The sequence below is a fragment of the Tympanuchus pallidicinctus genome, unplaced genomic scaffold (assembly GCF_026119805.1).
Source record: "Tympanuchus pallidicinctus isolate F22 unplaced genomic scaffold, pur_lepc_1.0 scaffold25, whole genome shotgun sequence".
NCBI classification, from domain to species: Eukaryota; Metazoa; Chordata; class Aves; order Galliformes; family Phasianidae; genus Tympanuchus; species Tympanuchus pallidicinctus.
Window position 1 is genome coordinate 8,885,134 of NW_026294742.1, and position 27,168 is coordinate 8,912,301.

At 45.6% G+C, this 27,168-nt stretch overlaps 1 protein-coding gene across 4 annotated transcripts in view; it reads right to left on the reverse strand.

Annotated features, from left to right (window-relative positions):
• The window catches only part of AFF4 (ALF transcription elongation factor 4), a 49,064-nt gene extending 22,787 nt beyond the window's left edge, over window positions 1-26,277 (reverse strand). The window contains exons 1-6 of one of the 4 annotated variants that reach the window (XM_052689944.1): window positions 25,973-26,275; window positions 12,035-12,188; window positions 9,252-9,378; window positions 5,945-6,736; window positions 4,617-4,661; window positions 3,609-3,695 (exon numbers count right to left, since the gene is read on the reverse strand). In XM_052689944.1, coding sequence (XP_052545904.1) covers window positions 3,609-3,695; window positions 4,617-4,661; window positions 5,945-6,736; window positions 9,252-9,374 — 1,047 coding nt within the window. In that variant the 5' untranslated portion in view covers window positions 9,375-9,378; window positions 12,035-12,188; window positions 25,973-26,275. Of the gene's footprint in view, window positions 1-3,608; window positions 3,696-4,616; window positions 4,662-5,944; window positions 6,737-9,251; window positions 9,379-12,034; window positions 12,189-25,972 lie in introns of all 4 variants that reach the window. The other 3 variants (XM_052689946.1, XM_052689945.1, XM_052689943.1) reach the window with 3 other exon arrangements.
• Between the last annotated feature and the right edge of the window lie 891 nt (window positions 26,278-27,168).

The following is a 27,168-nucleotide window of genomic DNA, read 5'->3' on the forward strand; positions in this document are numbered from 1 at the left end:
TTAACCTATGTTTAAACTGCAAAGTCAAGATCAAGTTATAGAAAAGTCATCTTACTTCAACAGAAAGCAAAAGCCATGCTCTCTTCAGAATACAAACTGATTCTTATCTTACACATAGGTTCAATGAGTGCAAGCATGATTCCTCAGTTTCCTTTTTCCTGTCAACTTAGACAAGTAGATAAGACTGATAAAACATAAGTAAAAAAAGACCCTATAGTAATCAAAATGCCCCACATGCAGCACACCTGTACTGTGCTGAGCACGGGATGAATAACTGGCACTGTTCTCACCAGCATACATAGCATAAATTCTGCAAAGTGTCTGCCTCAGTGCTCACCTCCGCCAGCCTCCTATTTCTAAGGCTTTATTCCAGTTAAGAGCACTTTAACGAGGTGTTATGTTTAAATGTGCAACTTCTTCCAAATAACTCGTCATCTATTTTGTCTTTGAATAAATATGTCTTTCAGAAACTCACAGATTAATATAGAAACAAACAGAAATATGTATTTTTTCAAGTCCAATTTCTTGAGGAAGAAGAAATCAAGAACATTTTAAAGGAAGGACATGCTTTTCACAAAAGCACAGCAGGCTGCTGCAGTCAGGTGGGACACACTTCACCAGGTAACAAAATCATTGCTTGTACTCTGCCACAAAATGGTGGTGGGATGAGAATGGCAGTTGGGTATATAATGCTTATCTGTACACTCCTGGTTTGGCTGTAGCGCAGGCTGTGGTGAACAGGACCCATCTCCATTTAACGCCTGACAACCAGGTCAGACCTCACTTCTGCTTCTCAGAAGAAAGTTCTGGATTACAAGGCATCAACAACCGACCACTGCCTTCACAGCTCCTTCAGCACAGGGCACAGAGTGAGCAAACCTCTGCAGAGATTCTGCAGCTCCCAGCTCAGGTACGCAGCCACAACAGCTGGCAGTGCTGTCACCTGCCTGCTTCCCGATGGAAAGCTTCCACCCACCAAGAAACAGCTGCACTTCTGGATGTGTTTTACAAACACGCCAGTCCTCCTGCTCTGGAGTTTTTGACTGGGAGCCCATAGCTTTACAAAGACTTACGTAGGATAAAATTATGGAGTGTTAGGTCATGAGATAACATTTTTATCAAGAGTCAGGAATCTGTTTTTCACAGCACTCGTAAAACTTTTCACGACCTATTTTCATAAAGTTTTATCTTCTGATTCAAAGACTTCCTGATAATTACAGAATATATTTATAGTAATGCAGACAGGCCCCAGCCAGGATGTTGGGTCCCTGCAAATACTCTGCACACAGGGAAAAGGATCTGATGCCAGCAATCTTACACATAAAATCCACCCGTCCACCAAAATGAGCCTAATTTTCTACGTGCAGGCAAAGCGTACCAGACTTCTGCACACAAAAGGAATGCTGTGAAATGCTGCAGCATTCTAACCTGTAAATAAATCGAATATTAAAGAGAATGAGATTTTCTAGAACAGTGTGGCTTGATTAAAGTGAACCAGTGCTGTGTTCAGCTCTCTGCGTTCTGTTCCGGGTCTGGGCTGTAGAAGCCTATGGCTCACTAACTTGCTGGAATTTCTGAGAAATCCCACTGCCAAGAATGACAGAGGGGAGAAGGCAGAGGAAATTACAGGCTTTGGAAATAGAGAATTTGACAAAGTTCCATGGCTAAGATGTGCAGCCACAAAATAAAAAAGCTGGCAAAAAGTCGAAAGACGCGGAGCAGCCATAAATGGAATTTTTTGCAAACTTAGTGAAGAAACACAATCCATGTCAACAGATTCAAAAGGAAAAACACAGCCTCCTTTTGTGTTCAGACGTCAACAAGGCTGTGCAATCTCATGTTGTTCCTCTCTGCAGCGCAGAGGCTTCTGTATTTCTGCACACCTTCTTTCCCTCCCCAAGTCAAAGAGGCACCGAGAGAAGAACGCTGGTGACAGAGGCTGCTGACACAGAGCTGCCCGTAGCTCTGGGCTGTTCAGGAGTGGCAGTAACAGAAGCATTTAACCTCCCACCAGTCTGTGGGAGTCTGGTGGATGTGCACTTACAACACAGCCTGGAACCTTTGGCCAAAAAACAACCATGAGCTGCAGCTGGAGCCTTTTGGAAAGCTGCATTCACCCACTGCTCTCCTGGGTAAATCAACCAGCTTCAACATTTCTCCCACCCTGAGGAAAATGTTACAAAGGACTCACGAGAACATTTACTTACGGCCAACCAATCAAAATGACAGAACACCTTTCTTTTCAAATTAGATTGTTATAAAGAGTAATTCAACCTGCTTACATTGGGGTTTAGATGGGGTTTTCAAATGGGAAAATAAATTCAAAAACATCTTTATGGTATGAAGACTAGAAAGTTGATGTCAAAGCATTTGTGTAACAGCACAATCTGCTTTGACAGATTTCATTAGAGATCTTGGGAAGAAAATTTTTAAGAAGTACTTCACTGAATGGTTTGGGAAACAATTTGGATCTAACAGGAAACACAGAGCAGTTAAATGGTGCTAAAAATCAGCAGACTGGTCAGGAAAAGTGGAGCCTTCATGGTTAGGAAGGCAACTTTTAAAAGGCGACCATCATAACTTCTGCAAGATGGCATCATGCCACATTAGCAACCCATTTTGGAGATACGTTGAGTCTTGAGAAGAATTATATTCTCAAGTTAAATCAACTGCTGTTAATCAGTAGATACAGGAAGCAAAACATGATTTCATATATTAGTCAGCTACCTCAAACCAAACTGTGCTTGCTCAAGTCACTACCCACAACTGTCTCCCCTGAACACTCATCAGCCAACAAAATACTTCAGATTACAGAGCAGCATTTCAAGGCAAACCATCGCTGATGCCAGTCTGACTGAAAGCACTGCTGCTGAGGATGCAAGATCCAGCCCTGGGGGGGAGCAGGCAGCTGAGAGCTGAGAATGAGAGCCCCTTCCTCAGAGGTGTCAGCTCAGCAGGTCTCCTGGAAATATGCCCAGACTGCCAACAGCAGCAAAAAGTAACAGCTGAAACACTTCAGTAGTTACTAAGCACATGGGATGCTAGGAGGGCATCTTTCAGGGTAAGTGATCTCAGAATTCCTTTAGCAAGTGTCTGATTTGAAAACTTAACTTTTTCCTTCGTAGTTGAAAAATTTAACATCTAATAGCACTATTAAGGGACCTCAAAATTATGAGGAAAGTTCAGTTTAAGCAGAAAAGTACATTTACATTTCTTAGCATTTACCACTGCTTGCCAGATAGAGGTAAGCAATGCTTGCTTCTGCACACAACAGTGCAAAGTGTTTTCTCCAACAGAGAAAAAAGCTCTATGGCATTTTAAAACTTCACAATTATCTTAAATATGGTTTAAATTTATGAAACTAATTTTCATATTTGAAGGAAAGCTACCCCATATCATCTTTGCAAACCACTCTGCGTGTGTAAACCAGAGGAAAGAAAATGACATTCTTTGTAAGAATGGCAATGCTGTGAAGTAAGATAAAGAGATTCAAGGTGCAGAAACAAACACAGAACTATACAGAATTCAATTTAAAAGAGTTCCAAAATCTTGACCATTAACAGGAGCTCATCTTTTAACAGCATTCAGTATTTGACCACAATACTGACCTTCGTTGGAAAAGGAAATTTTGATGGTTCAGTTTTGCATGGTGTATGAATAGCAGTCAGTGGAGGAGGCCAAGAATGGGTCATCTCCTGTAACCAGAACAAAAAAAAAAAACAGCTATCAGCAAAGCAAAAGCACAAAGATTTCAAGTTACAACCCTGATTTGAATGGTAACTACCTTTCAATGTTCATATCACTGTTCATAATTCACTAAACTTTACACTCAAATCTTAATTTCCCAAACATATAATGGAGATTTTGCACAAAAATATTTCTACCCATGAAAACAGATTAGACATAGCAACAAAACAAGAAAAGCACAAATCAGTGAAATTGGTTTGCCTGAACAGAAACTGAAGTCTGATCACATCAGGCTGTGAAGAGTGAATGTGAGACAAAGGGTAAAAAGAAGAAACCTGGAAAAGGGAAGCACAGAAATTTGGAAGACAAAAGTGAAAATCAAAAGCCTGAAGCCAGAAAGAAAGTATCTTGTGTTCGCTCAGAGCATCTCCAATAACTGTGGAGTACTGAAGATCAGAGCAAATAAGTTACTCAAATGCTCGTGGAGCATCCAATGATACCTTTGTGATACCAGACATAAGAGCAGGGGTCACACGAGGAATAAAAAGATTTGAGAAAATAACACAGGTAGAAAAGAAGGGTCTGCTGCTGGGTAGAAAAAAATTATTACAACCTAAATTATACTGGAATGTAAGGACTCTAGTTTGGTGGAAGAAATGGTTAATTCTGGGGAAAACAGCAGAGGGTTGGGATAGAAGAAAAGCAATTCAATGAGGATCTCCAGGAGATGAGCATGCCCAGCATGCACAGTTCTGCTTCCAGTGTTCCCCAGTCTACCTGCTTCAGAGGATTAACTGAGGAGTCCTCCTGTAATGACTTGCAGTCAAACCAATTTGAAAGGACTAATCCAGTGCAGAGTACTTTCCACCTCCTTAGTAACGTTTGTGTATTCAACAAATGAGTTATGAACAAAAGCACAGAGAACTTACTTTCAGAATTTCATCCACGCAGCTCACATCACCAGATGCTGATGCCTAGAAATCAAAACTCAAGATTAATGTCTCCTAAAGCAGATTTTCTCTAAAAGATCCCAGGGGTATGAAGCAGTTAAAAATAAACTTCGGTCCTTATCATGATTCATCTAGATTCTACAGAAATACAAACAGATCTTGTTAATTCTTTTCAGCAACATTAATTTTAATATCAGCTAGACTCAGATTTTTACAGGATGAGTCACAACCAGTTATGAAAAGCAAATACATCAGGCCTATGAAACTGCCACAACGATCTCTTACTTTTCACTTGACAGTTAAAGTGATCTTAAGCAGTCAGGGATATTAAAAACTGAGAGAGGGAAAAAAATCATAGCTTTCAATCATCCCTGGGAAGACACGGCTGTGTAACAGCTGAACTCACATGGATGACCACGAATGTGCAATAAGGCAAACTGCATTATGAAGTAGAACATAGATGACAGCATGAAACTAGAAACAGCAATAACTGTGAAACTGTAAATCTTTTGCATCCCTGACACTACAACAGAAAGGAAGCAAAGTTACTGCATGTTTTACTGCCTCACCGTTAGCACATGAAGTCTTTCAGAATATGGAAGTAATTCACTTTCCAGCTCTCCTTACCTGTTTTCTCAATCTTATTTTGCTCTTCATTGAAATTCCAGGCACAAATGTTTTCTTGTTTTCTCTTTCTAGCCACAATTCAAACAGTACAAGATGCAATGACATTTTATTATTAAGTAAGGCACTCAATTTGTATGTGAGCTATAGTCAATGTCAGTGCCCAACAGTATTCAGCATACCTGATGAGAAGCCTGAACCTCTGTCAGTTTGGCATGCTTTAGGGTTAGCTTATTTTGCTTAGGCAAAGCTATCTATAAATTATTACATTCTTCACATGAAAATCTGGGACAGGGAGATAGCATCACCTGTCTAAGACAACATGGCCCACCATAAAGACAATACACGCATACGGGTTGTCAAAATAGTTGGGAGTATCCTACTATTCTACCAACTTCTGACTATAATTTAAAGTACTCCAGGAAAACTTGTCAGTCTGGGTTTGGTTAGCCTTTCTCAGTGCATCTCATAGGTTTTGCTTAACAAAAATCACAATGTCTGTACAGAAGAAGCACTTGTGCATTTCCCAGTGACAATACAGGTCTTCACTGCGAAAGTTTAAGATGCTTTACTTAATAAAATATAAAATTTACTGTAAACAAAGTTTATTGAGATTTTAAAGAAGCTGGAAAATCCCAGCCCAAAGGGATTCACGTTCAAGAACCCAGTAAATAACAACTTACATCGAGTGGTTGAGAAGGTATTTTCAGCTTGGTCAGATGTGCCTTGCTGCTAGGCTTCAGCTCGTTCACACCGCTGCTGTGAGTCTGACTACTGTAGTGTTCGGAGGACAACTTTGGTTCCATGGATTCCTGCCCATCCATTGGCCTTACATAAGCAGTGGGTTTCTGTAACATTGAACTGGACTTGGACATGAGCGAAGGCGGAAAAGACTGGTTAGAGTGCTGCCCACTTGAAAATGAGGGCACTCGTGAAGGAGAGTCCCAGTTGGCATCCGGATCCCGGGGAGACTTGGAGCGTTGATGTTCTTTGCTGTGATGATCGCTTCCATGAGATCTCGAATGGCTGGAGCTTAATGAAGAAACAGCAGGTGGTTTCCCAGGGCTGGAAGAACGGGATTTGGAGTGTTCTGATCCATGCTGGCTTTTTTTGCGACTGCTGCTGCTGCTGTACGAGTCACGGTCGTGCCTCTGGCCACTGCTGCTAGTGTTATTGCCACTGCCACGCTGACTGCTGTGGCCGCTCTGTAAACCCGAGGACCGTTTCTGAGATTGTGAGGAAGTGCTGGGTGCTGGTCCTACAGGAGTCCATTTGCTACTCTGATGCGAACTAGTATTATGTCTCTGATCACCAAAGAAACTTTGGTTTGATTTTTCATCTGCTGTTGATGGTACAGTAGGTTTGGGAATTCCAACAAGCTTTGGTAGCGATCTATCTCCTATAAGATCATCCATTTCATCATAATTACCAAGCATGCTCTGAATGCGACTTGATAATTTGTCTTCTTTGCTGGTCTGTGAAAATCATTAAAGAAAATGCAAATGCAAAACACAGCTTTAAAGTCACAATTTCATTTTCAGTTAATTGACTTGACAACTACTGTAGTTAATCTAAATTTCAAGGCTAAGATCGTGGCTAGCATCCAAGCCTTTCTTTGCTAGTGTTTCTGATTCCCAGGTTTTGTTCTCTAAGCAGTAATTTCACACCCCGTGGCATACAGAAAAGATGTACCTCAGCAGCACTTCTGATCTCTAATTACCGAAAAATCACATAGGCATTTTCCACCTTCCCCACCTCTGTTCATGGGCAAAGCTGTCGCTCCTGGTGGGCACTGAGTGCCCACAGATATCCATAATACCCATAAGAGCCATGTAAGGAACAGAGATTCCCCCATCATTAAGTCCCATGTTCTAAAACCTTTTAATATGATGAGCACAGCACTGGTGTACACCAACCCCAGCTCAGAAAGATGGCAGATAACCTGCCCAACTTCCCGTTGACAGAAACTCACCATAAGGGCCACCAGTACTACCGAGTTATTTCTCTATTTGCCTGTCTGAAAATTGGAAGACATTTATTTTCAAAGTCTGTTTCTGATCTTTAATTTTTTTTTCATTAATCCTTGTTTTCTCTGTTTGAATTCTCTGTTGAATTCTTCAATGTTGAAAAGCCAACTAATTTAAAAAGCAGTAACACCTGTCTGCTTCTAACAAAGAAGTAACTGACAATTCTACTACAATCTTTGATCAAGTTTAACACTAAATGCCACTTTGCCCAGCTATCATTTTCTCATCTTATTTCACATGGCCTAAAAGTATCTGTGAAGAAAATTCATCCTTCAGTCTGGGAAGACACAAAAATACCCAGGACACAAAACTCAAAGAAAAGCATTACTGAAAGTATTGGTTTTTACAGAGGCAGGAGAAAGGAAGCACACTCAAATGTCAGCTGTATCTATTTACCAAAGACTACCATGGGCTGAATGAAAGAACTGCCATTAGCACATAAAACATCACTTCCACGTGTTCTTCTGCATAAATGCCCCTTTAAAACTGCTCTTAACTGCATATATCAAATAAGATCTTCAATAGAGATCCACCCCTAATTACCACTGTCTTAGCAGACACTGAGAAAACATCTGTCCATAGAAAATAACTACAAAACTCGTACAGGTGCAGAAGGGAAGGAACAGGAACAAAATACTCTGAAATACTTTCCACTTATTTTGACAGTTTACAGGAAGAAAGCTGAATGAACTTCACTGTTTTTGACTGATGCCCAATTCATACTTATTCTCTAAAAAATGAAGCTGCTGTTAAAAATCTACACGGTCAATAGAGTTTTTAGTCCCATGCATTAGAAGGTAAAGGAAACAGGCAAAAGCAAGTAGTCACACAAGTGAAAAATACGACTGAAACGATCCAAAGATCCCCGTATCTTAAAGCCCCACAAACAGTCACAGCAAACCAATTCTCCCCAACCAACCACAGTAATGCAATTCTTCTCTCTCCATCTTTTTCTCCCTCAAAATTCTCTCTTTTCCCTGAAAGGCATATGCAGGGAATTACAGCTGACTTCAAATAAGTGGACAGAGCACTTCATAAACTCAGTTTTGTTATATTCTTATATACTAATTCTTATTCGGGCCAAAGAAAGTGCATTTATTTAATCTGCAGCCAAATTCTGGGCCTCCAGCCAAGTTTCAACAGGGACTTTAAGTAGCAATTCCATACAGCATCACTTAAAGTTAACCAGGAATAGCTGAAACAACACTAACTAGTGCTTCAAAGAATGTATTGGTGGGCTGCATGCAAGATTTTAAGAACTGTAGGCACCGTCACCGTAAGGTCTATGATGCATTGGTCATATAAAGTTTTACTTGGTAGTAAAATAATATCAGCTACACCTCTCCACTCACTTATGTAAGTTTTAATTCCTATTTATACTGGAATAACTTTTGTTGCCAACACAGTTATAGGAGTTCTTTCCTGAAAAACCAGTCGGGGTTCTTTGCATTGTTTCTTTTTTGCCCTCCAAATCAGTTTCACTGAATCCCAACCAGCTTTAGTAAGCTTCATACTTGTGGGATTTAGTTATCGTGCACAGTAAAGGGAGGACAGGAATCAAACAACCACCTCACAGCTTTCCTCCTGTGGGAGAAAAGACTTCAGTTGCAATGTTTGACCTCTTGCAAACAAAACTGTGATAAGGGAATGGTTTTGTTTTCAAAGTGAGTTTTGAACTATGTAATAAAAACCTTAAATAGTTCCACTTGAATGACCACAGAAGAAGCAAAATAAAGCTTTTTTAAGAAAAAAACATTATACTGCCTCATTATCCCTTTCCTCACTTCAAAACAGTGCCTGCTTCATAAGCATTAGTCCAAATCTGCCAGTCAGACCAAATACTCGTTTAAACACTGGTTAAGGTGCCAACCTAAAAACATTTCAGATGAAAATAGACTTGAAGTACATATTTCCATACAATTTCTGCTACCAAAAAGAAAAAGCATTTGTAAAATGAACTCACAACTTTGTAGGGTTCAGCAAAGAGAGGAGAGTTGGGCGGAAAGGCTTCTTCACCCTGCTGGATTTCCTGATTTCGCCTTTCCCTTTCTTTCATTCGCAGCACATTTCGGTCTTCACGGTTCATGTTGCTGCAAAATACAACCAACAATTTCCCGGTCACAGAAGGAAGGAGGGATGGCAGCACACAGTTACCCCTGTTTTGCTGAGAGATCCCAGATAAAAACCCCCCGCTGACTGCAGCTCCTCAAAACTGAAAGGAAGCTTGTCCAGCTTGAACCATTTCACACTTAGAGCAGCTATAACCTACAATCTGTTTCTGACAGGGACAGTTTATGCAGTTAAATAAATACATCAGAGTCCTCAGGCAAACAGCTGGAAGTTGGAGCCTCCAGCTTTGCTGGCACTGCGATGCAGCAGCCAGAGCTTGTCCAGGTTCCAGGAAATCCAGGAGGATGGCCCCTCTCGAAGGCCAGCAGACAGCACACACCACTTGGCAATGTTCTCCTACTGCAACAGGGCAGAGCAAAAAAAATAGAAATCTCACGTATTACAGATCTGCCTTGGAAGTCTGGTCTTGCTGCTTGTGTTAACAGCAATGCGTCCAGTTGTAGCAACACAAAATCTAAAAACAAGTCAGCAATGATTTCCTTTGAGGCTCATAAAGCACCAGGACGTGCTGGAGTAAACAAAATAAGGGATAAACAAGGCCTCCAACTCTTTTTGTATGAGCCATGCTGTACTTTGCATTAAGAGATTTATAAAAGCGCCTTCTTGATCTACAAAACTACAATAGATGCTTCCAGAACATAAATGCTGTTCCAGTGTAAGTGTAAAATGAAGGTGTCTGCTCAGAAAGTCATTATTTCACATTTCAGACAGCTGCCCGGTTATTAAAAGTACAGCACCATAAGCCTGGCACAGAGCTCACCTGAAAGCTCTACAAAACCAGCTATTCCATCCTAAGCAGAACTTCCACTCAGCTTTTTAAAAACCATTATTTGTGCTTTTCACCTTAAAATCATTGGAGCCTTTCACTGCAATTTCTCACTCACCCGGCTTCATTTTTTTCTACTGCTCTGTCTATAAAAAATATCCACAGGGACATCAAAACCAGGAGAAACCCCCAGCGTAAGTTTAAAGACTTGATGCTTCAGGGTGTGAGTTTGCTGCACTTCCCTGAAATAACTGCACTGTAAACAAGGTAAAAGCATCAGCATAATCCAACCTGAGGCTGACATCAAGCCTAGGAGCGTGCTAACTTCTAATGCACATCTGAAAATCACTTCTCCAACTGTGCTAAAATCAGCTGAACTCATGCGACTGCAAGCGAATGCAAGTCTGCCTGCTGAGGGAGGGCCCTGCACGCTGCAGAGCAGCCAAACCACCAACGTAATTTTCACCCTAATGGCAAAATGTAAGCCTGCTTTGAAAGTCGGAGGTATAAACAGCTTTTTTTTTCTCCTTCAGATTTCTCATATATCCAAGATTTAAACAGAAACAAATGTCAGACTTAATTACAGACAGTGACTTGTTAAAGCCAACCGTTAGGATCCATGCCATTTTACTATCAAAAATGTCAGGCAGGGAGCAACGTATCCTCACCTACCCTTGAGGAATTCATTCCTGTAAAAGCACTAAGACAGTGAATCACAAGCAGCTCTCCCTTCGGAAGATGATAATTACACTTTACAAGTAGAGAGTTACATTTTAACAGCAGGACCTCCACTAGCTCTTACACAAGACGAGCATCACCCTTAAAACTGTATCAACATCTGTTGCAACTCTTTTGCGGAGGAAACATGCTCAGCATTTGTAACAGCGTCACACAGCAGTGACACTAAAGCAGGGACTCGGTCCAGTTCAGAGCCGGAGCAAAACCAGAGCTGATCTGACTCTACCTGCAAACTTAGTTACCCAAAACACTGAACCAGCAAAGCGCTTTTCTTAGTGCCCATCCCTGGCCTCGTGAAGCACACAGCAAGGGATAACCATCGCCGTGAGCAGTCAGCCAGGCTGTATGGGCACCGGGGGTGGGTTTGCTTTATATTTTGTTATGCAGGAAGAAAGGGAGGGGAATCATTGATTTGAATGGGATCCAAATTACACTTCTAGATCCACTCTTTCAGATCCCTACACAGAGATATTTCGAGCATCTCCAAGCTATTCAAACCACACCAGTAGGAAATACGTAAATAAATGAATTCAGTGCATGCTGATTTGGTGGGCTCTAACTCTGTATTTGGGACAATTCTTCAGTCACATTTATCTCTTGGCTGGACTGGATGATCTCACAGGTCCTTTCCAACCTTGTGATTCTGTGATTCTCTTACAGAGCCATGAAACAGCAGACAACTTTGCCTTAGTTCATGAAAAATAAGCAGTAGTGGCACCCTGAAAAGCAAACAACAATGGCCTGCCTAGCAAATCAGTACTGCTAGCAATTAACTTCAGCCTAAAGGAATTGCAGAAGTGACCTTCAGAACACACGCAATTACGCCCATTTTTTTGCAGTCTGCTCTCCAAAAACATATTGCTGTCATTGAGGAACAGTGATGCCCTGGCAGTGTTGCTGGGTGCCCAGGGCTGGCTGGGCTCAGGGCAGCATGAGCTGGGGAGCACCCAGCCCACACCCATCCCTGGGGCTCAGGCTGCTCCTGGAGGGGGATAATAGCTGCCAAACCCCCACCTCCCCAACCCACCCCTGCAATAGGACCGCAGCTCTCTGCTCCTCCCTCCCTGCATGCCAGGCCTGGAAGCAGAAGACAAGAACTCATTGGTTTGTACCTGCTGCTATAAACAGGATCCTGCTATAATTTCCCTTTCCCTCTTCCTGGGAGGCCTGAGCGAATGTGAGAACTCCTAGCAGGATCACAGCCAGGCTAAGGGAGGCACAACTAACGCCCCGCTGCAAGGACCCAAGTCACCTTAATTTCCACATCTGGAGAAAGAAAAGTGCAAAAATTAAAAGAAATTAGAAAACAGGCCTAAAGCACAGCACAGTGTTTCCATTTTCAAAGTCTAACTCTACATGCTTTAGCCATTATTCTTGCACACAGGCAGCCATGCTGCACTCAGCACAGAGCACTCAGCACGCAATCTCAGCACGGAACTGAGCATCCAAACTCTGTGCCTGTTCTCCAGCTCAATTTGAAGAGCTGGAGCAATTCAAGCAGGAAATGATCAGAAATGTCCGATACCAAATTCATTTACGTCATATATGTTAACTGTCAGCTGCTCACTCAAATGCACTGAGCAGAGCGCGATCCAAACCATCCATACCGGAAACGTCGTTTTCATTTCTTATGAAGGCAGTTTGGTGCTGCTGCTCACCCCAGCACACGAAGGCTGTGGCCTTGGCAATGGCTCCCTCAAGCAATTACCCCCTTAGATGTTCCAAGCAGCATTATGGAACTGCTGCTCAGCCCTTCCCACCTCCCTTCCCTCCGCTCCAGCTCCGGGGTGTCAGGACCAGGCCCATGTATGGGAATTTCGGATCACGATCCCAGTTTAGGAAGACAAAAAAAAAAGAAGAAAAAGCCACCCACGCCTGGAGTTTTCCCAGCAGCGCTGTTACAGAACAGAGCGCCTCGGCCAAACGCTGGGTAAGGTGCAGGACTAGCAGCCTGCCCTCTCATCCCCCCGAAGCACCTCAGGCATCACAGCGCTGTGCTCACATGAGTTCACCGCACGGCCCAGCAGCGCCCAGGGGAGCCTCCCTGCACCCCGCACAACAACGTCCCGAACCCACGGCTGTTTGGTGCGGCTCTGGTGGATCTTCAAAGCGTGTTCACAGCACCAAGACTTCCTGAGACATCCTCATTTATATCAAGGGCTTTCTTTCCCCCTGTCTGAATCGGCTGCGTAAGCAACAGAAATCAAACAGCTCACGTATCCTGTACCAGCTAATGGGCCGTGCCGAGCACCAATTTTGTTTGACAACATCTGCCTGTGAATGATAAAGTGTTCAGAGGGAGCAGGGAACAAACGCACGACGTGCAGCACTTCTGCAGGACGCAGCGGCAGCACGGCGCACACAGCTCCCACTGCGGCTCTTCAAAGCAACCGAGCTGGAAATCCTGTTTATAGCAAGGAATGATGTGTTTCACAGAGCACTTTAGAAATGTCAGAAACCGCTTCAATGTCACATCCAGCTCCCCTCCAGAGATACCTGTTGCTTATTTTGAGTATTCCTGTGCTTGTACAAATCTCGGGAGTTGCCCATCCTCCCAACTCACACACACAGGATGGCACTGTTACTGAGCCAGTCACTAACATCACACAAACAATCCCCAAACTATTGTCAGCTCAGTATGAATGTACTCAAATAGGAGCAGTAAGAAAGGAAGACGTTTAATAAAACAAACGATAAACAAAAAGAATAACCCTGCTCCACAAGAACAACAAAGCAAACACAGGAACACGATGCACGGAACAGTGAAACACTCAGAACTCATCACTAACACTGTAATACTTACCAAATAAAAGTGAACAAGCAGTCTTAACTTACAGCTTTCTACACTACGGTAACGAAAAAAGAACTGCTGAGAAAACCCACAAACCATTTCCTCCAGAAGTGCTCCAGCCCTGCACAGAGCAGCACAAACTCCAGGTGAAGTTTAAGGATAACCACAATCTCACAGATACAGAAGCACGACAACCAGCCAAGCAGCCCTCACAGAGCTCTGGAACACCACCATAAGAAGTGACAGAGAGTTTAAATGATATTTGTGTGCTAAGAAGCAGTAAAAAAAAAAAAAGAAAGCTTTCAAAGGAATGAAGGGCTCCATTTTACTTCTCTCCCTCGCACCTTTCAACACAATGGCTGAAGTTTTCCATCAGCTCTAGTTAATAGCACTGGTATTCTGCCACAAGGGAGGGGTATTTAGTTTGGGATGGCTCCAAGTGCAAATGTTATCTGCTCAACGGGAGGAAAGGTTGGCTAAGCCAGAGGTGCTCTGCAGTTACAGCTCAGCATCGACCACCATCTGTGGTAGGCACACACAGTGAGGGCACCAATGCACCTGAACCACAACCTCCCTTGGGTATTTTAATGAGAATGAAGATTTCCTGGTTTGTTTCTAAAACATAATCCCATTTCTAACAGAGATATCCCCTCCTCCAAAGCTCGATCAGAAGGTCTGTGTTACCAGCAAAAAATAAAATAAAATACAACTGCACTGGTAATTTCACACAAATACGAACCAGATTTTCATCATTTTGATAAATTCAAATGTTTCTAATGTTTAACTACTCCATACTTCACAACAGTGCGATGACAAAGTACTGTAAGAGCTGAACACCTTTGTACATACAGCCAGGGTGGCAGAGCTTTAGAAAAAAAAAAAAAGAAGGGAAAAAGTTGCCTTGGGTTGGGTTAATGTTTGATGAGAACTACCAGGGAGAAAGAGCAGTTTGCTACAGGGCACTGCTCCTTCCTGATCAGCTCTGAAACTGCAAAAATCCCCAAGAAAACACTATGTGCCTGGGCTTGCCACTGCTCCTCAGACAGAGAGCACAAATCCTTCACCACTCTTAGCTGAGGAAAACCTCTGTACTTTTCTAAGAGCGGCTCATTAATTCCAGTGTCCCAGCCAAGTGAAGATGCAGGTAATTACATCCTGCTCCTTTAGTTCTGGCTGCCAGATTCCTCCCTCCAGTCCATAACACTGTGCTGGATTACCCAAGTACCAAACAGCTGGCATGTTCTATTTCTGAAAGTACCACCCTTCAATGATGGATGCAAGAGCTATCATGATGATTTGTAACTCAGCACTGACTACAAAGAAAGGACTTGGGGATTCTTCAGAACAAAAAAGGCTCTGTAAGCATATTTTATTAGACAAGTTCAGGTGTGAGATGGATGTGCTACTCACTGCGCCCAAGATCCAGCTCATAGATGCTAAGATAATAATTAGATTAAGATAAGAACAAAGCAACCGAATTTTAGAACCCAAATAAAACAGGAAACTTCTCATTTCAGCAGCAGAGCTCATTTAAAAAGTTTGAAGTCATTCTTTAAAACACACTATTAAAAGAGCCTCAAATGTTTACATCCAAGAATTTACTGAAGGGTTGAGAGAACCCAAACCACTCCTCCTTTACAACTCCAGATTCTGGGCAGCAGTATCACTGGGCGGTGAAAACATCTGGGCCCACCACCACCCCTTCCCCTGGGTTAACCTTACACAGTGTTATTTTGTGTCACTGCTGAGGACGGCTCCAAGAACAAAGCAGTGATTGCAGCTCATTCTCAGCTCAGCAAGGCACCCACGGAGGGGCTGCACGTCGCCAGCCAGACTCCTGCACAAGGCTGGCAGCCAGCATCCAAAGCACCGTTAGAAAGAAACGTGCCCTATCTCCTATTGAGAGAGGAAGGGAAAAAAAAATGCAGATCTGAAGCAATCGGTTTTGCTTGGCTTTCTTTTTTCTATTCCTTTTATGGACAGGATGAGGCAGCAGCTGCCCGGCTCTCCCAGCTTTCTTTTCTTCCCAGGCAGTAGAGATGCTCACAGGCCACCAGCGTCAGTCCCTCCTTTTTGTCTTGTTACTACAGAAAAGGGTACAGAAAGAGGGAAATCCAACAACTGACAGCACAATGCCCTGCTCCCCCCTTCTCTTCTGGAGAATGCAAACAGCAGAGGAAGGGGTCATTCAGCCCCCCAAGGACCACACGCACGGAGGGCGCAGCAGTGGCTCAGCCACAGGGACGGGACTTGGAAGGCAAAGACTGAAAACTGCGATGCAACAAAGCCATCATGTACCAAAACTGCCATTTCTGCATCTACACAACTCCAAGCCAGGGCTCCGAGTCAGACAGAATAAAGAGGCTTCAACAACAAACTCTTGCAAGCCAAGCAAAGTTCATTTCTGCTGTAAAGTGCAGCAGAATTTCAACTTCACTTTCTTTGGTATTTTCATTTCTTTGCTTTGTCTTGCTATAACAAAGCAACATTCAGGGATAAAACGTTTTCTTAACCAAGCCAATGAAATCCAGTTCTGATGGCTCACGTTCAGAAGACAACAAGAAAGCAAGCACTACAGTGAGGATTCATTGCAGCAGAATTTTGCCTTCTGCTGAGAACACAATTTTCTTTCTCGCACGAATCCCAATCAGCACACTTCAACCCAATTTGATCTTTCATTCAAACAATGTTCTTCTCGTCCTTGCAGTGCTCAATCAGGAGCAGATTCTACAATTCCCACGATGCAAAGATGGAGCCCCATGAACACAAAACTTCTACGTGCAATTTCTTCATGCCCACACAGGCTAACCAAGCATATTATAATAGTTTCCCAACAATATTCTACAGTTTAATTGGACAGAAACTTAATAACAGAATTCCTGTGCCTACATGTTCTTCTGTTTAAACTTTGAAACAAAGACAATTGGTGCTCAAATTTTATTAAGCAATAGCTATTCAGAAATCCAGCATTAATCTGGCTATTAGAGTTCTGACTTCCTCACGTTAATTGACTGTCTTGTAAGGTCTCATTACATTCGAGTATTATGAACTCCACAGCATTAGGATTAAGAAAGGATCTTTGCAGAAATTCTCTGATAAATACGTTCTGTGTAAGATTTGAAGCAATACAGAACATTTTAACAAAGTGCCACCCAAAGAGAGTGCTGGGGCAGAAGGGGAACATCAATCCATTCCTGGGTCCACCTCCTCCTCCTGTTCAACAGAACTTCAGAAGCAGCAGGACTGAAAACATTATCACCTACATTACGCAGGTTTAACTGCTATTTCCTCCAGTCTTACTGAAGGATCATCTGTCTGTGCTTTCTCGCAAGACATTTATCTTCCTATCATAACCAAGACTCAAGAATTCTGCTGCAGAACACACTAAAAGAAACACAGTTTTGAGATGATAAATTCAGCCACTGCATCAAGCATCGAGGTCCTGTGTAACCGTTCCCAGCTGCACGCCCTGCTCCACACACTGCACAAATACTGAGAGCATCTCTGCCCCGCTCAGGGCTCCTTCATGCACAGCTCTCTTTCTACTTTTATTTGATACATCTTCACAGCACAAGCATCAGTAACAAAACACTGGGGCTATTAACCCACGCTGTGCCCAGCCTTACTGAGGACTTTGCACAAAAAGTGGGTTTCTCATCTGACGCAATCTTCAGGATCCACAAGTGGTTCAGGAAGCAGCTCACAAGCAGTAACTGAGCCGTGCAAGTCTCAGCTGCAGAGCTGGCCGTGCCATGGGGCAGCTGCCCCCCGCCCCACACCCCCAGGCCCGCTTCACCACCTGCCCACTGCTGGCACTGCGCTCCCCTCAACGCGTTTCCTGCTTCTATTTCATACTTCTTTCAAAGTTCTTTTCACCACCCACCTGGGCAGGGCCGTGATGCAGCAGCCATGCTGTGCAGCGTTACCACATCCAGGCAGCGAGAGGCGGTGCTGCTGAGGCCCAGTGCAGCTCCTGCTCCTCTGCAATCAGCAGCCCCTGCCCCTAGGGGCTTCTTCACAGGGTAACAGCAGCCATGAGGTGCCTTCCACAGAAGATACGTGCAGTTTTTGGCCTGCTCGGATGCAAACTGAACTCCTTTGTGTGATAAACCAGCACAGGCGTTGTGCACGCTGCTTCTGGCTGCCACTCTTAACGTATTTCTAATTGGAGTTGAACACCCCGACAAACAAAACTGCAGAACGTACAATCCTAACAACGTACATAAATTGAAATCAGTGAGACCCAATGAATCTTGCCACTAGAAAGAACATTAAAACTTCTTCCAGTATGAAGTTAAGGAAATAGAAAAGCGGCCTTGCAAAACTCCTGCCAGAACTGGGCGGAATTTCGAAACCCTTAAAGCAACAGGCTGCTAGGCACTGTGTCAGCGTGTTACAAGGCACAAAGCCCATCTGCAGCACTCAGCTAACGGTACAACTGCTCCCAGGTGTGACAGCAATCACAGCACCTGCTCCCTGCACAGCCCACAGCCATGGGGGGGCAAAGTAGCTCAGCCCAGCAGCTCGGCCTTCCTCCCCTGTCTGGCACAGGAGGCACGTTCTTACTGGTTTTGTCAATGACCTGCATCTATCTTCCCTTCAAAATCAGCACGGTACAAGCGAAGAGCAATTTTGGAATGCATGATTCACTGTTTTCTTACACATAATAATTTCAAAAATATTGAGGTGCACACTGGGTTAAAACAGATGGCGTGCTCTGTGTTTGTACTCAGCAAGAAATCACCCCATGACACCAACCAATGAGATTCAAATGGTGGAGTTCTCTTAAACAGAAACCAAGATGAAAACGTACTCATTTCTGCCCACCTTTACTTTTTCCGTTTGTCTGTAACCCACCCCAGAAGCACTCTACCACTCTTCTGAAGGAACGTGTGCTGCTGGTTGCCAACAGCCCTGGGCTCTGACCCAGCACAACATGGAGCCCAGGGCAGCACTGGGCCGATCAGCTGCAGGAAATGACACCAGGGAACATCAGCATGTGTCACCTCCGTGTGGCTCCTGCTTCATGTGGCTGTAAGAGAATATGAGACTTTGTTCTTACAATCACAAAAACAGTGAGAGGAGCCAGAAATGAGAGATACAGGAAGCGAGAAAAGTCTTTCTCTAGGAGCTTATTAGCAATTAACAAACTTAAGCTGAAGACTGCTTGAACTCCCTGCAAAAATAATTTCTGCTAATTATTGGCTAAGACTGCATCACAGCACAAACTCCTCATTAAATACAATTGGTACAGATATTTCAGCAGAAGTAACCCAAGAAGAACCCTTCTGCTCCACCTTCTCCAGGTACCTGCATTATCACTTCCACAGGTGTGAAATGCTTATCAGCACGTTCACAATGCCAACCCATCCCATCTGCATCGTAAGAACAAATCGAAACGCAGTGATTCCAAAACTTCACCAGGGCCTTGGAAGCAATGCTGAACAGGAGCAGCGGCCCCACTGCCTCACACCTGCAGCCAACAGGGCCCAGAGCAGCTGCGCAGCATCCCGTCACATCGCCACCGCTGCGCTGGAAGGCTGAATGTCAGCCTCAAAAAAGCAGCAAACAGAAAACAAAACAGAACAGCTACCATCAGCAGGCACCCACACACCCAAACGCACAAAGCCTGCTCCAAACAAACAAATCTGTCGGTGAGCTCCCTGCCACGCAGGACCACCCAGCACATCAAGAAGAGATGTAAGATAGTGAAAATATCACACCCATCGCATCTCATCTTGTCCAATCTTTATGCCTGAAGGCCCCCAAAGTCAGGCAAATAAAATAACTGCATCTGTATGAAATCAAACATTTTCCAATCACGGCAGCTTCCACTAAAGCCACTATTTTCGCTTACAACAAAACAGTCCCACCTGCTACACCGACTTCACCCAGCATTCCTCCTTTCAGACTCCTTTAATGCATTTCTACTCATTGTTTCCAATACTTAAAGGCTCAATTAAATCAACTTAAAGGCTCAATTTTTCACATTCGGAACTTTGACCAAGCGATTTTTTAATGATCTTTGAATGAGGAAATGTTTATGCTAATAGCAATGGAAAACTGGTAATGAGATCTTCAGATTTTGTCAGAAAACTATGGCTTATATTCCTCTGCCCACAAAGACATACCACTGCACAAAATCATTTTGATGTGGCTTTCTGGATTTCATTCTACCCTCCCATACAGGAAAAATTTTCTATTAGTTGCTCTGCAGCCAAACTATACAAAGAGAATTGTGGACTCTTATCTCCTCATCCAACTTGCCTTAATGATTCGTGCACATCAAAGTCTGATTAAAACCAGTTAAGCACTTCCATCAACAAAATCTCTGTAACGTCTTCAGAAAATTAAATTAAATGCAGAAACAAGGCTACATATGTGAATATATAAAAGCGCACAACTTTTATCAGCTACTGAGCTTTCAGTAACATCAGAATAACTAGCGACATACATGGAAGCACACGTTTAGTATTCTGAAGCATGATTTATATAAAAATATTTAATATTTACATTGGCCTGCAGCAGTCATTTGAAACAGGCCGCCTGCAGCAGGACCTCAGTAAGGCAAGGGAAAGGGCACTGTGCATCTGACGGCTCCACGCAGCCCTACAGCACCAGAGCAGCACCCTCTCTAAATGTCAGCTGCAGTAAATAACGCTGTCACAGCTCGTCTCCAGATTTCTGCTGCTGGAGGACCAGTTATGCTCACATTGCCTTACATGGCTCCGGGGTGGCTGTGCGCTTATCTGCTGCCTGCCACCCCAGGATGCACGCTGGAGGAGCAGCAGAACGGCTCCTCCTTTCTCATATCCATGGTCTCTGTACTCGAAACACACTTCTATTATTACACTGCAGTTTTGTCACGGTTCAGCTCTTGAAAAGATCCCCATGTACCTGCAGTACCAGGGAGATGGCAGGAGAGAGTTGGTGTTCAGCGGGGTGAGAATTCAGAGTGTGGGAACCAAAGCTGCTAAGCAAAGTACCTCACAGGGAGCACATGCCATTTCACCCCGCTGAAATCTTACAGCCTGTGCTAAGGACAAGTTTAAACAATTCTTCCTGTCTCAAGAGCACTTCATAACCGGTCACTGGTTAGACACACTGAGCTCTCAGCATTCAGTTCTCATAATTAAATATATTTTCATTTTTTCTTAAAAATTGCAAAGGTTCGTTTTGAAAAGCTAATTCAGGCGGGAATCAGAAGAGCAGCACAGTGCTGCACTGCACACAACCCCCGTGCAAACACCCTCCTGAAGACCCAAAGAGGGGAAATGTGGAGGCACGGCCAGGCGTGGAGCTGCCATGGGAGGCTGGACGAGGATGGAGAGGCCCAGGCAGGTCAGGGTGGGAAGCAGCAAGATTGGAAGATAGAAGGCTCTGATATCACTGTTGGGCAGGTCTTAATTGTGAGAGGTATAAAACCAGCACAATCGTGTATTAATTATAGCTAATACTTAAAAAATGCAGATACAGCAGAGCAAGAAAAGCGACACCAAGAAACGCACTCAGGTCTCCACTGTTGCCTTGTATCAACTTAGGAAAAGTGCAGCTCTGCTCCAACGACGACTGCCTGAAGAGGCCACTCTGGAAAAGAAGCAGGTGGTGCTGTAATGCAGTTAAACACAGCAGCACCTGTAGGGAAGGCCAGCAGTGCCCAGCGCATCTGCGTGGCAAACAGCATCAAGCAGCGTGCAATGCAACCCAATCACACCAAGCATCCACCTTTGTTTCCTAAAGACTATGAAGTTATGGGGTACCAGAATCTGGACGCCTCCTCATTTTAACACCACACGTAGGAAAAAGCTTTAAAAGCACTGAGTTTGGAATTCCCTGTGCTTTAATGCAGGTGCTCTGACATCCCCGAGCCACAAGAAGAGGCACGCACACACAGTTCCCTCCTGCTCCTCCATGTCATGGGAATGTAGCTCCTCTTCTCTTCCAGGCAGGCACCCAGAACTCGAGCACTAACAGTTAAACTCCCAGTGCCCCACACGACGTTACGATGTGGAACACCGAGAACCAAACATCACAGAACCACGACACTCCATTCAAGAGCCACCAAACTCAGCAGCTGAGGACAGTTTCAAGCCCGGCCTAAAGGAAGGATACACATCTTAAAGCCACTTTCACAGACTGCAGATAAGGAAGGAAACATCATTCTTTTAACCATGATGCCAGCTTTAAGAGAGCTGCAGCATTATGCCAGCTGCTGGCTGCTACACATAGTCTTTATTCTGCCCTATAATTGTAAGGAAATACATAGCAAGAGACTTCTCTGGGTTGGAGAGGAATAGAATTATCAGCAGTGAGAGATCTGGGATGTCTGTACTGAAAAACACGATCGTTACAGGATAACATTAGTAAAAATACACTGTTAATTTGTTTAGTTTTAAAACAAATTTTAAAACAATTAAATTAGTGGACAACTAACATGTTTGAGTTCTCAATAATCATTTAATATCAGTAATCATGAATAAAAAGGGAGATTGACTCGATAAAGAGAGATCAATAAATGGGGAGCTGCTCAGCGAGGCAGGGCTGGTACCACGCCTCAACAGAACCAAGTGCAGGCAAACAGCAGTAATGAGCTGTTAACAGAAGAAAATTAGTTCAAGACTTCAGGGCAAGAACTTCTCTTATTCTGTGTTTGTACAGTACAAGCACATGAGGGTTTCTTCCTCCTGTTGGTACCTGGTGCTATTAATAAACTGGGTTTCACATTCGTCAGCAGGAATAATTAACAAATCAAGTAAGAACAAGAGACACGACGACTTGAAGAGCTACAAGCCAATGCTCTTGGGAAGCAGAACAGTTCACCGCACTCGGGAAAAAAGGAGGTTTGAAATAAAGTTAGAGAAAGAAATCTGGAAAGCAGTAAGAACTGGAGAGCCTGGGGAGACGGCAGGCACTAAAGGAGCCATGAGCACATGATGCAAACAGTCCTGCAGCTAAATGGGAAAGTGGGATTCAGGACTGCACGTACAAAGCTGGCACGAGACCAGGCGAGGAAGTGAGCCCTGCTCCCACAGCACGGCGAGGCACCTCCGTGGGGTCAGTGCCACCGCCCTCCCCTTCCCAGCACCGCCGCAGCAGGGATACGTCCCTCCAGTGACACAGTAACTGCAAGAGAAAATCCGTCTGGGTTTCCAGAGGGGAAAAGAAGGAAAAAAAAAAAGAAAAAAAAAAGAGAAGCCTAAGAACAGTACTGCTATAAAAATATTGGCTGACTAAACTCAGGAGAAAAGCTTTATGACAGGAAGGAGCCGGAGCCTCTGCAGTTATATTTCCTGAGCTGCGACAGAACCCCTAACATTTCACAAGGTAAAAGTCATCTTGTCAGCCCTGAGTAACTGCAGAAAAGGAACAACCCTGCAAGAGAAGAGTAATTGCTAGATTAAGTTATTTCATCTTTGCTTTTGCAGTTCCATCAATTCACTTTCTCATTTTCTTGTTTTAATACAGCTAGCAATATATTTTACATACATCTAACGCTGCTCTACCGAAGCACAAACTCTTAAAGCTTCCTGACTCGCTTTCGCACTCTCCATGCTATGGCTCCTCCATCTCTTCACAACTTGGAGGTTTTCTGCTTTGGAGACAACACCAACATCAGCTGCTCTGTGACACAAACTCCAAGTGAGACACTGAAAACGAACGACCTGGGAGGCAGCAGACTTGGGTTTTATTCCTTCTCAGCCCCTGTCTGAAGGTAACTGCAAGCTTACAGTAACAGCAGAGAAGCCTGCCCATAGAACAAAGCACACACATGTAGCAATGTGAAATTACTGCTGCAGAGAACAAACCTCACAGTCACTAAAATCTCTAATCTATTCTGACACCCTCTGACCCCACACACGACGCTGTGTCACTTTCTCCCAGCTCTGCAAACACACTGCTGCCCATTAACGTGGCCTCCTGGAAGATCCTAGCACTCTTCCCCCACTTTCTAACAGGGACAAATCTGCCTGCAGGACAGCTGCCCATTTCACCTCTCAGCACTCAGTGTTCAGCCTCAAACACAGACATCGCTTGCTGCTGTTTCTGCCCTCAGTACAGCCTTCTGGTGATCTAAAGCAAAGGAAAAGACTAGTAACAACTACAAGGAACTCTCCAAAGAAGACAATGAGCAGGAGGGAAAAGAACAGAGGCGCTGAAGCAGTGATGAGCAGTTATGGCTGCTCTCAGCAACACAGACAGCATTGAGCTTCCCCATCCACCACCTGGTCACAGTCCTGTCTGCTTCAACAGAGACAGGGCACGGTTCTCTCAGCAAGTAACACACAAGCTGTGTGCCTTCAGTCACATCTGACATCCAGGAGCAACCACTGTGGAACACAAAGTGCAGCAGAGCACCTTTGGCAGCAGCTGAGAGCTAGAAAAGGAAGGAGGAACTCAAGTGTGCTTGCCAACTTATTATCTACCAACTGTGAGGTCAGGACAGACTTCTGCTGAAAGTATTTATTTACAAAACCTGAACAATGCAAACTCTATGGTGTTTGCAGATTAAAAAAAAAAAAAAAAAGTGGCATTCTTTCATTAAATAGTTGGGTTATAACCAGGGAAAAACACATTCCATATCACTAAAAAGACAAGCACGAAATATTTCACTGGATTTTTATCAAGTTCACATCACTATAACTGGGAAGAATGCAAAAGACACACAAATATCTTTTTTTTTTTTTTGGTTGCTGTGTGGCTTCCTAAACAAAACTGATGAAGAAAACCAACCCCAGGTGCTCCATCTCCCTCTCACAATGTTTGAGAAAAGCAGTAACTAAGAGCTGGGAAGAAAATATCAGGGCTTTAATCTGCTTTTGAAGCTGGAGCTGAACTTTGCTGTGTTCTTTCATGATTAAGAACAGCATTGAGCAGAGGAGAATTTGCTCTTGTACAACGCTATACAACACATACGCCGAAGTTGGGAAATCATAGAAGATAATACTAATACACCAAGACAGCCAAAATATTCACCATGCCCAATGGAAAAGTTTCCCTTCCTGTTACTGACAGCAAGAGCTCCACAATCACCATACGAGCCGCTGTACGGCTCGCGTACCATAGCCACACAGGACCAACAGGGCTAAGGCTGAACATCACACACCTCGCTGGGGCACAGGACACAACAGCAGCACTGTGATTTTAATGGCGGTTCCCTCATTAGAGGAGATACTGAATGCCACTCCTTCCATCACTTGACTGGACCCTATTTCACAATAACGCCCCAGGCTGCACAGCACTCCCTCTCACAGTAAGGAGCTGGAGAAGCACTTCTGAGTAGTGCAGTAAGGAGAAGAGAGCTGGCAGTGTGGTGAAAATAAAGGCAGACGCTTGAGGAGAACAAGTTAATTTCCAAGAGTGTCAGTGCTGAGTAAGTGCCTGCTCTGCTCGCAGGAGGCAAGTGGGAGGGCAGACTGACATCAGTGGGAACACAGCTCCGTCAGCGCCTTCATAAGGAAATGATCACATAGGAGTGCAATGGAGATGGGCTGTGAGATGGGCCCACAGGAGGCACTGCTCTCATCGGGGCATCAGCGCTCCAGACCAATCTTGAGGCACGGGTGTAAGCACTCAGGTGAAAGGAAGTCATGAAGTTTGCCACTTTCCCATTTAAAGATGCAAACAGAACAGTCAGCAAATGAAAGCACTGAGCTCTGCAGCCCAGCACCCAACAGCACTGACTGGAAAAAAAAAAAAAAAAAAACACCTTGTCAACCCGGGTTCAGGAATGTTAGGTGACAGAGCATAACGCCATCCTCATCGCGGGTGATTCTTTACGTAACAGCAATACACCAACGGCCAGCAGCCCCTTCTGAGCCGTGCAGTCCCTGTTCCCGGTGATCGGCCGCGCCCGCAGCGGCACACAGAGCCCCCCGGCCCTGTCCCTTCTGCACAGCCGCTCGGTGCCGAAAACAGAGCGAAGGGGAAGGAACAAAGCCCCGGGATCGAATCAGAAAAAGGATTAAACCCCGCGGCCCAGAGAGGAGGCTGCGCCGGCCCCAGCAGCACCCGGTGGCGTCCCGAGCAGACATTTTAGCGGCGGCCCGCGGGGTTCCGCTCCCCGAAGGACCGGGGATCGCCGGCCAGGCCCGCCGCGGACACAAATGGGGGCGGCTGTGCCGGGATGAGGACAGCGCCGGACAGGGGCCGCCCAGGGCGCGGAGCCGCCGCAGGGATCCCGGCCCGCCCCGCCGTGGCTCCGATCCCTGCGGGAGGCGCTGCCCGGCCCGGCGCGCCCCCACCCCCGGCCGCGTCTCACCTCCGTTCGCCGCTCTCCGCTAGGCCCGGACCATTTCCTGGCTGCCGCCACCGGCTCGCCGGGCGGAGAGAAGGAGGAGGAGAAAGAGGAGGAGGGGTGCGAGGAGCCCCGAGGCAGCGGAGGGCGAGCGGCAGGCCCGGCTGTCTGCGCGGGACGAGGCCCGGGGCGGGAGGAGCGGCTCACAGGCGGGAGGCGACGGCGGCTCCCCAGGGCTCCCGCCGCTCCATCGCGGGGTCCGGGGCCGGGCTGGCGGCGAGACGAGCTCGGGGTGGGCTGGCGACGTCGGCCTGGGCGGCCCTGGGCCCGGCTCCGGCTGCCGCCCGCCCTGCGCCCGTCCTGCCGGGCCGCGGCTCCTCCCGCAGCCGGGCACTCGCGCTTCCCGGCAGTCCCCGCGCCGCCGCAGCCCCGCGCCGCTCACGTGACCCGCCGACGGTTGGGAGGCGGGGTGGGGGGAGAGAGAGAGAGAGACTCCGCGGGCACGTGACCACTCCGGCAGCGTTACGTTACGTTACGTTACGTTACGTCACGTTACGTCACGTCACGTCACGTCACGTCACGTCACGGGCCGCGCCGCACCCCGGGAGCGAGAATGGAGCCCCGCTTACGGAATTCGTCTTCACTCCACGTCATTGCGAGGCTCCGCCCCGCCCTCAGCGCCGCCCCCCGCGCCGTGCCGGGAGCTGCGCGGCGCCGCACGTCCTCACGTCACCTCCACGTCACCGCTGGGAGCGCGCCTTCATCCCCCGCGTCGCGCCGGTACCGGCCGGCCCGCGTTCCTCTAAGGGCAGATCGCAGACCCAGAACGGATTCCCGTCGGGCGGGGCGCAGAACAATTCTCCACAGCCTCGCCCGGACCGCGCTCAGCACCGCCACGTGCGGGCAGCGACGGCTCCCGGTCGGGCTCTGGCCGCCGCAGCCCGGCGGAACGGAGCGCGGCTCCGAGCCGAAACAACGGGCGGAAGCGCAGCCACCACCTCAGGAGGTGGATTCGCCCGAGGAACGGCTCTTCCACATGGGAGAGCTTTTAAAAGAAGAGAATTCCCAAAGTCGGTGATCGTGGAAAAGCCTGCAAGTTTAAACTGTGTAAAAGTTCCCGTGCAAAACAAAAATAAATACATCAGAGCTGGTTTGTGGAAGCAGATGGCTTTAAGTGCGGTGGAGCGCAGTTCTACTTCGTGTTCATACTAAAAGATACA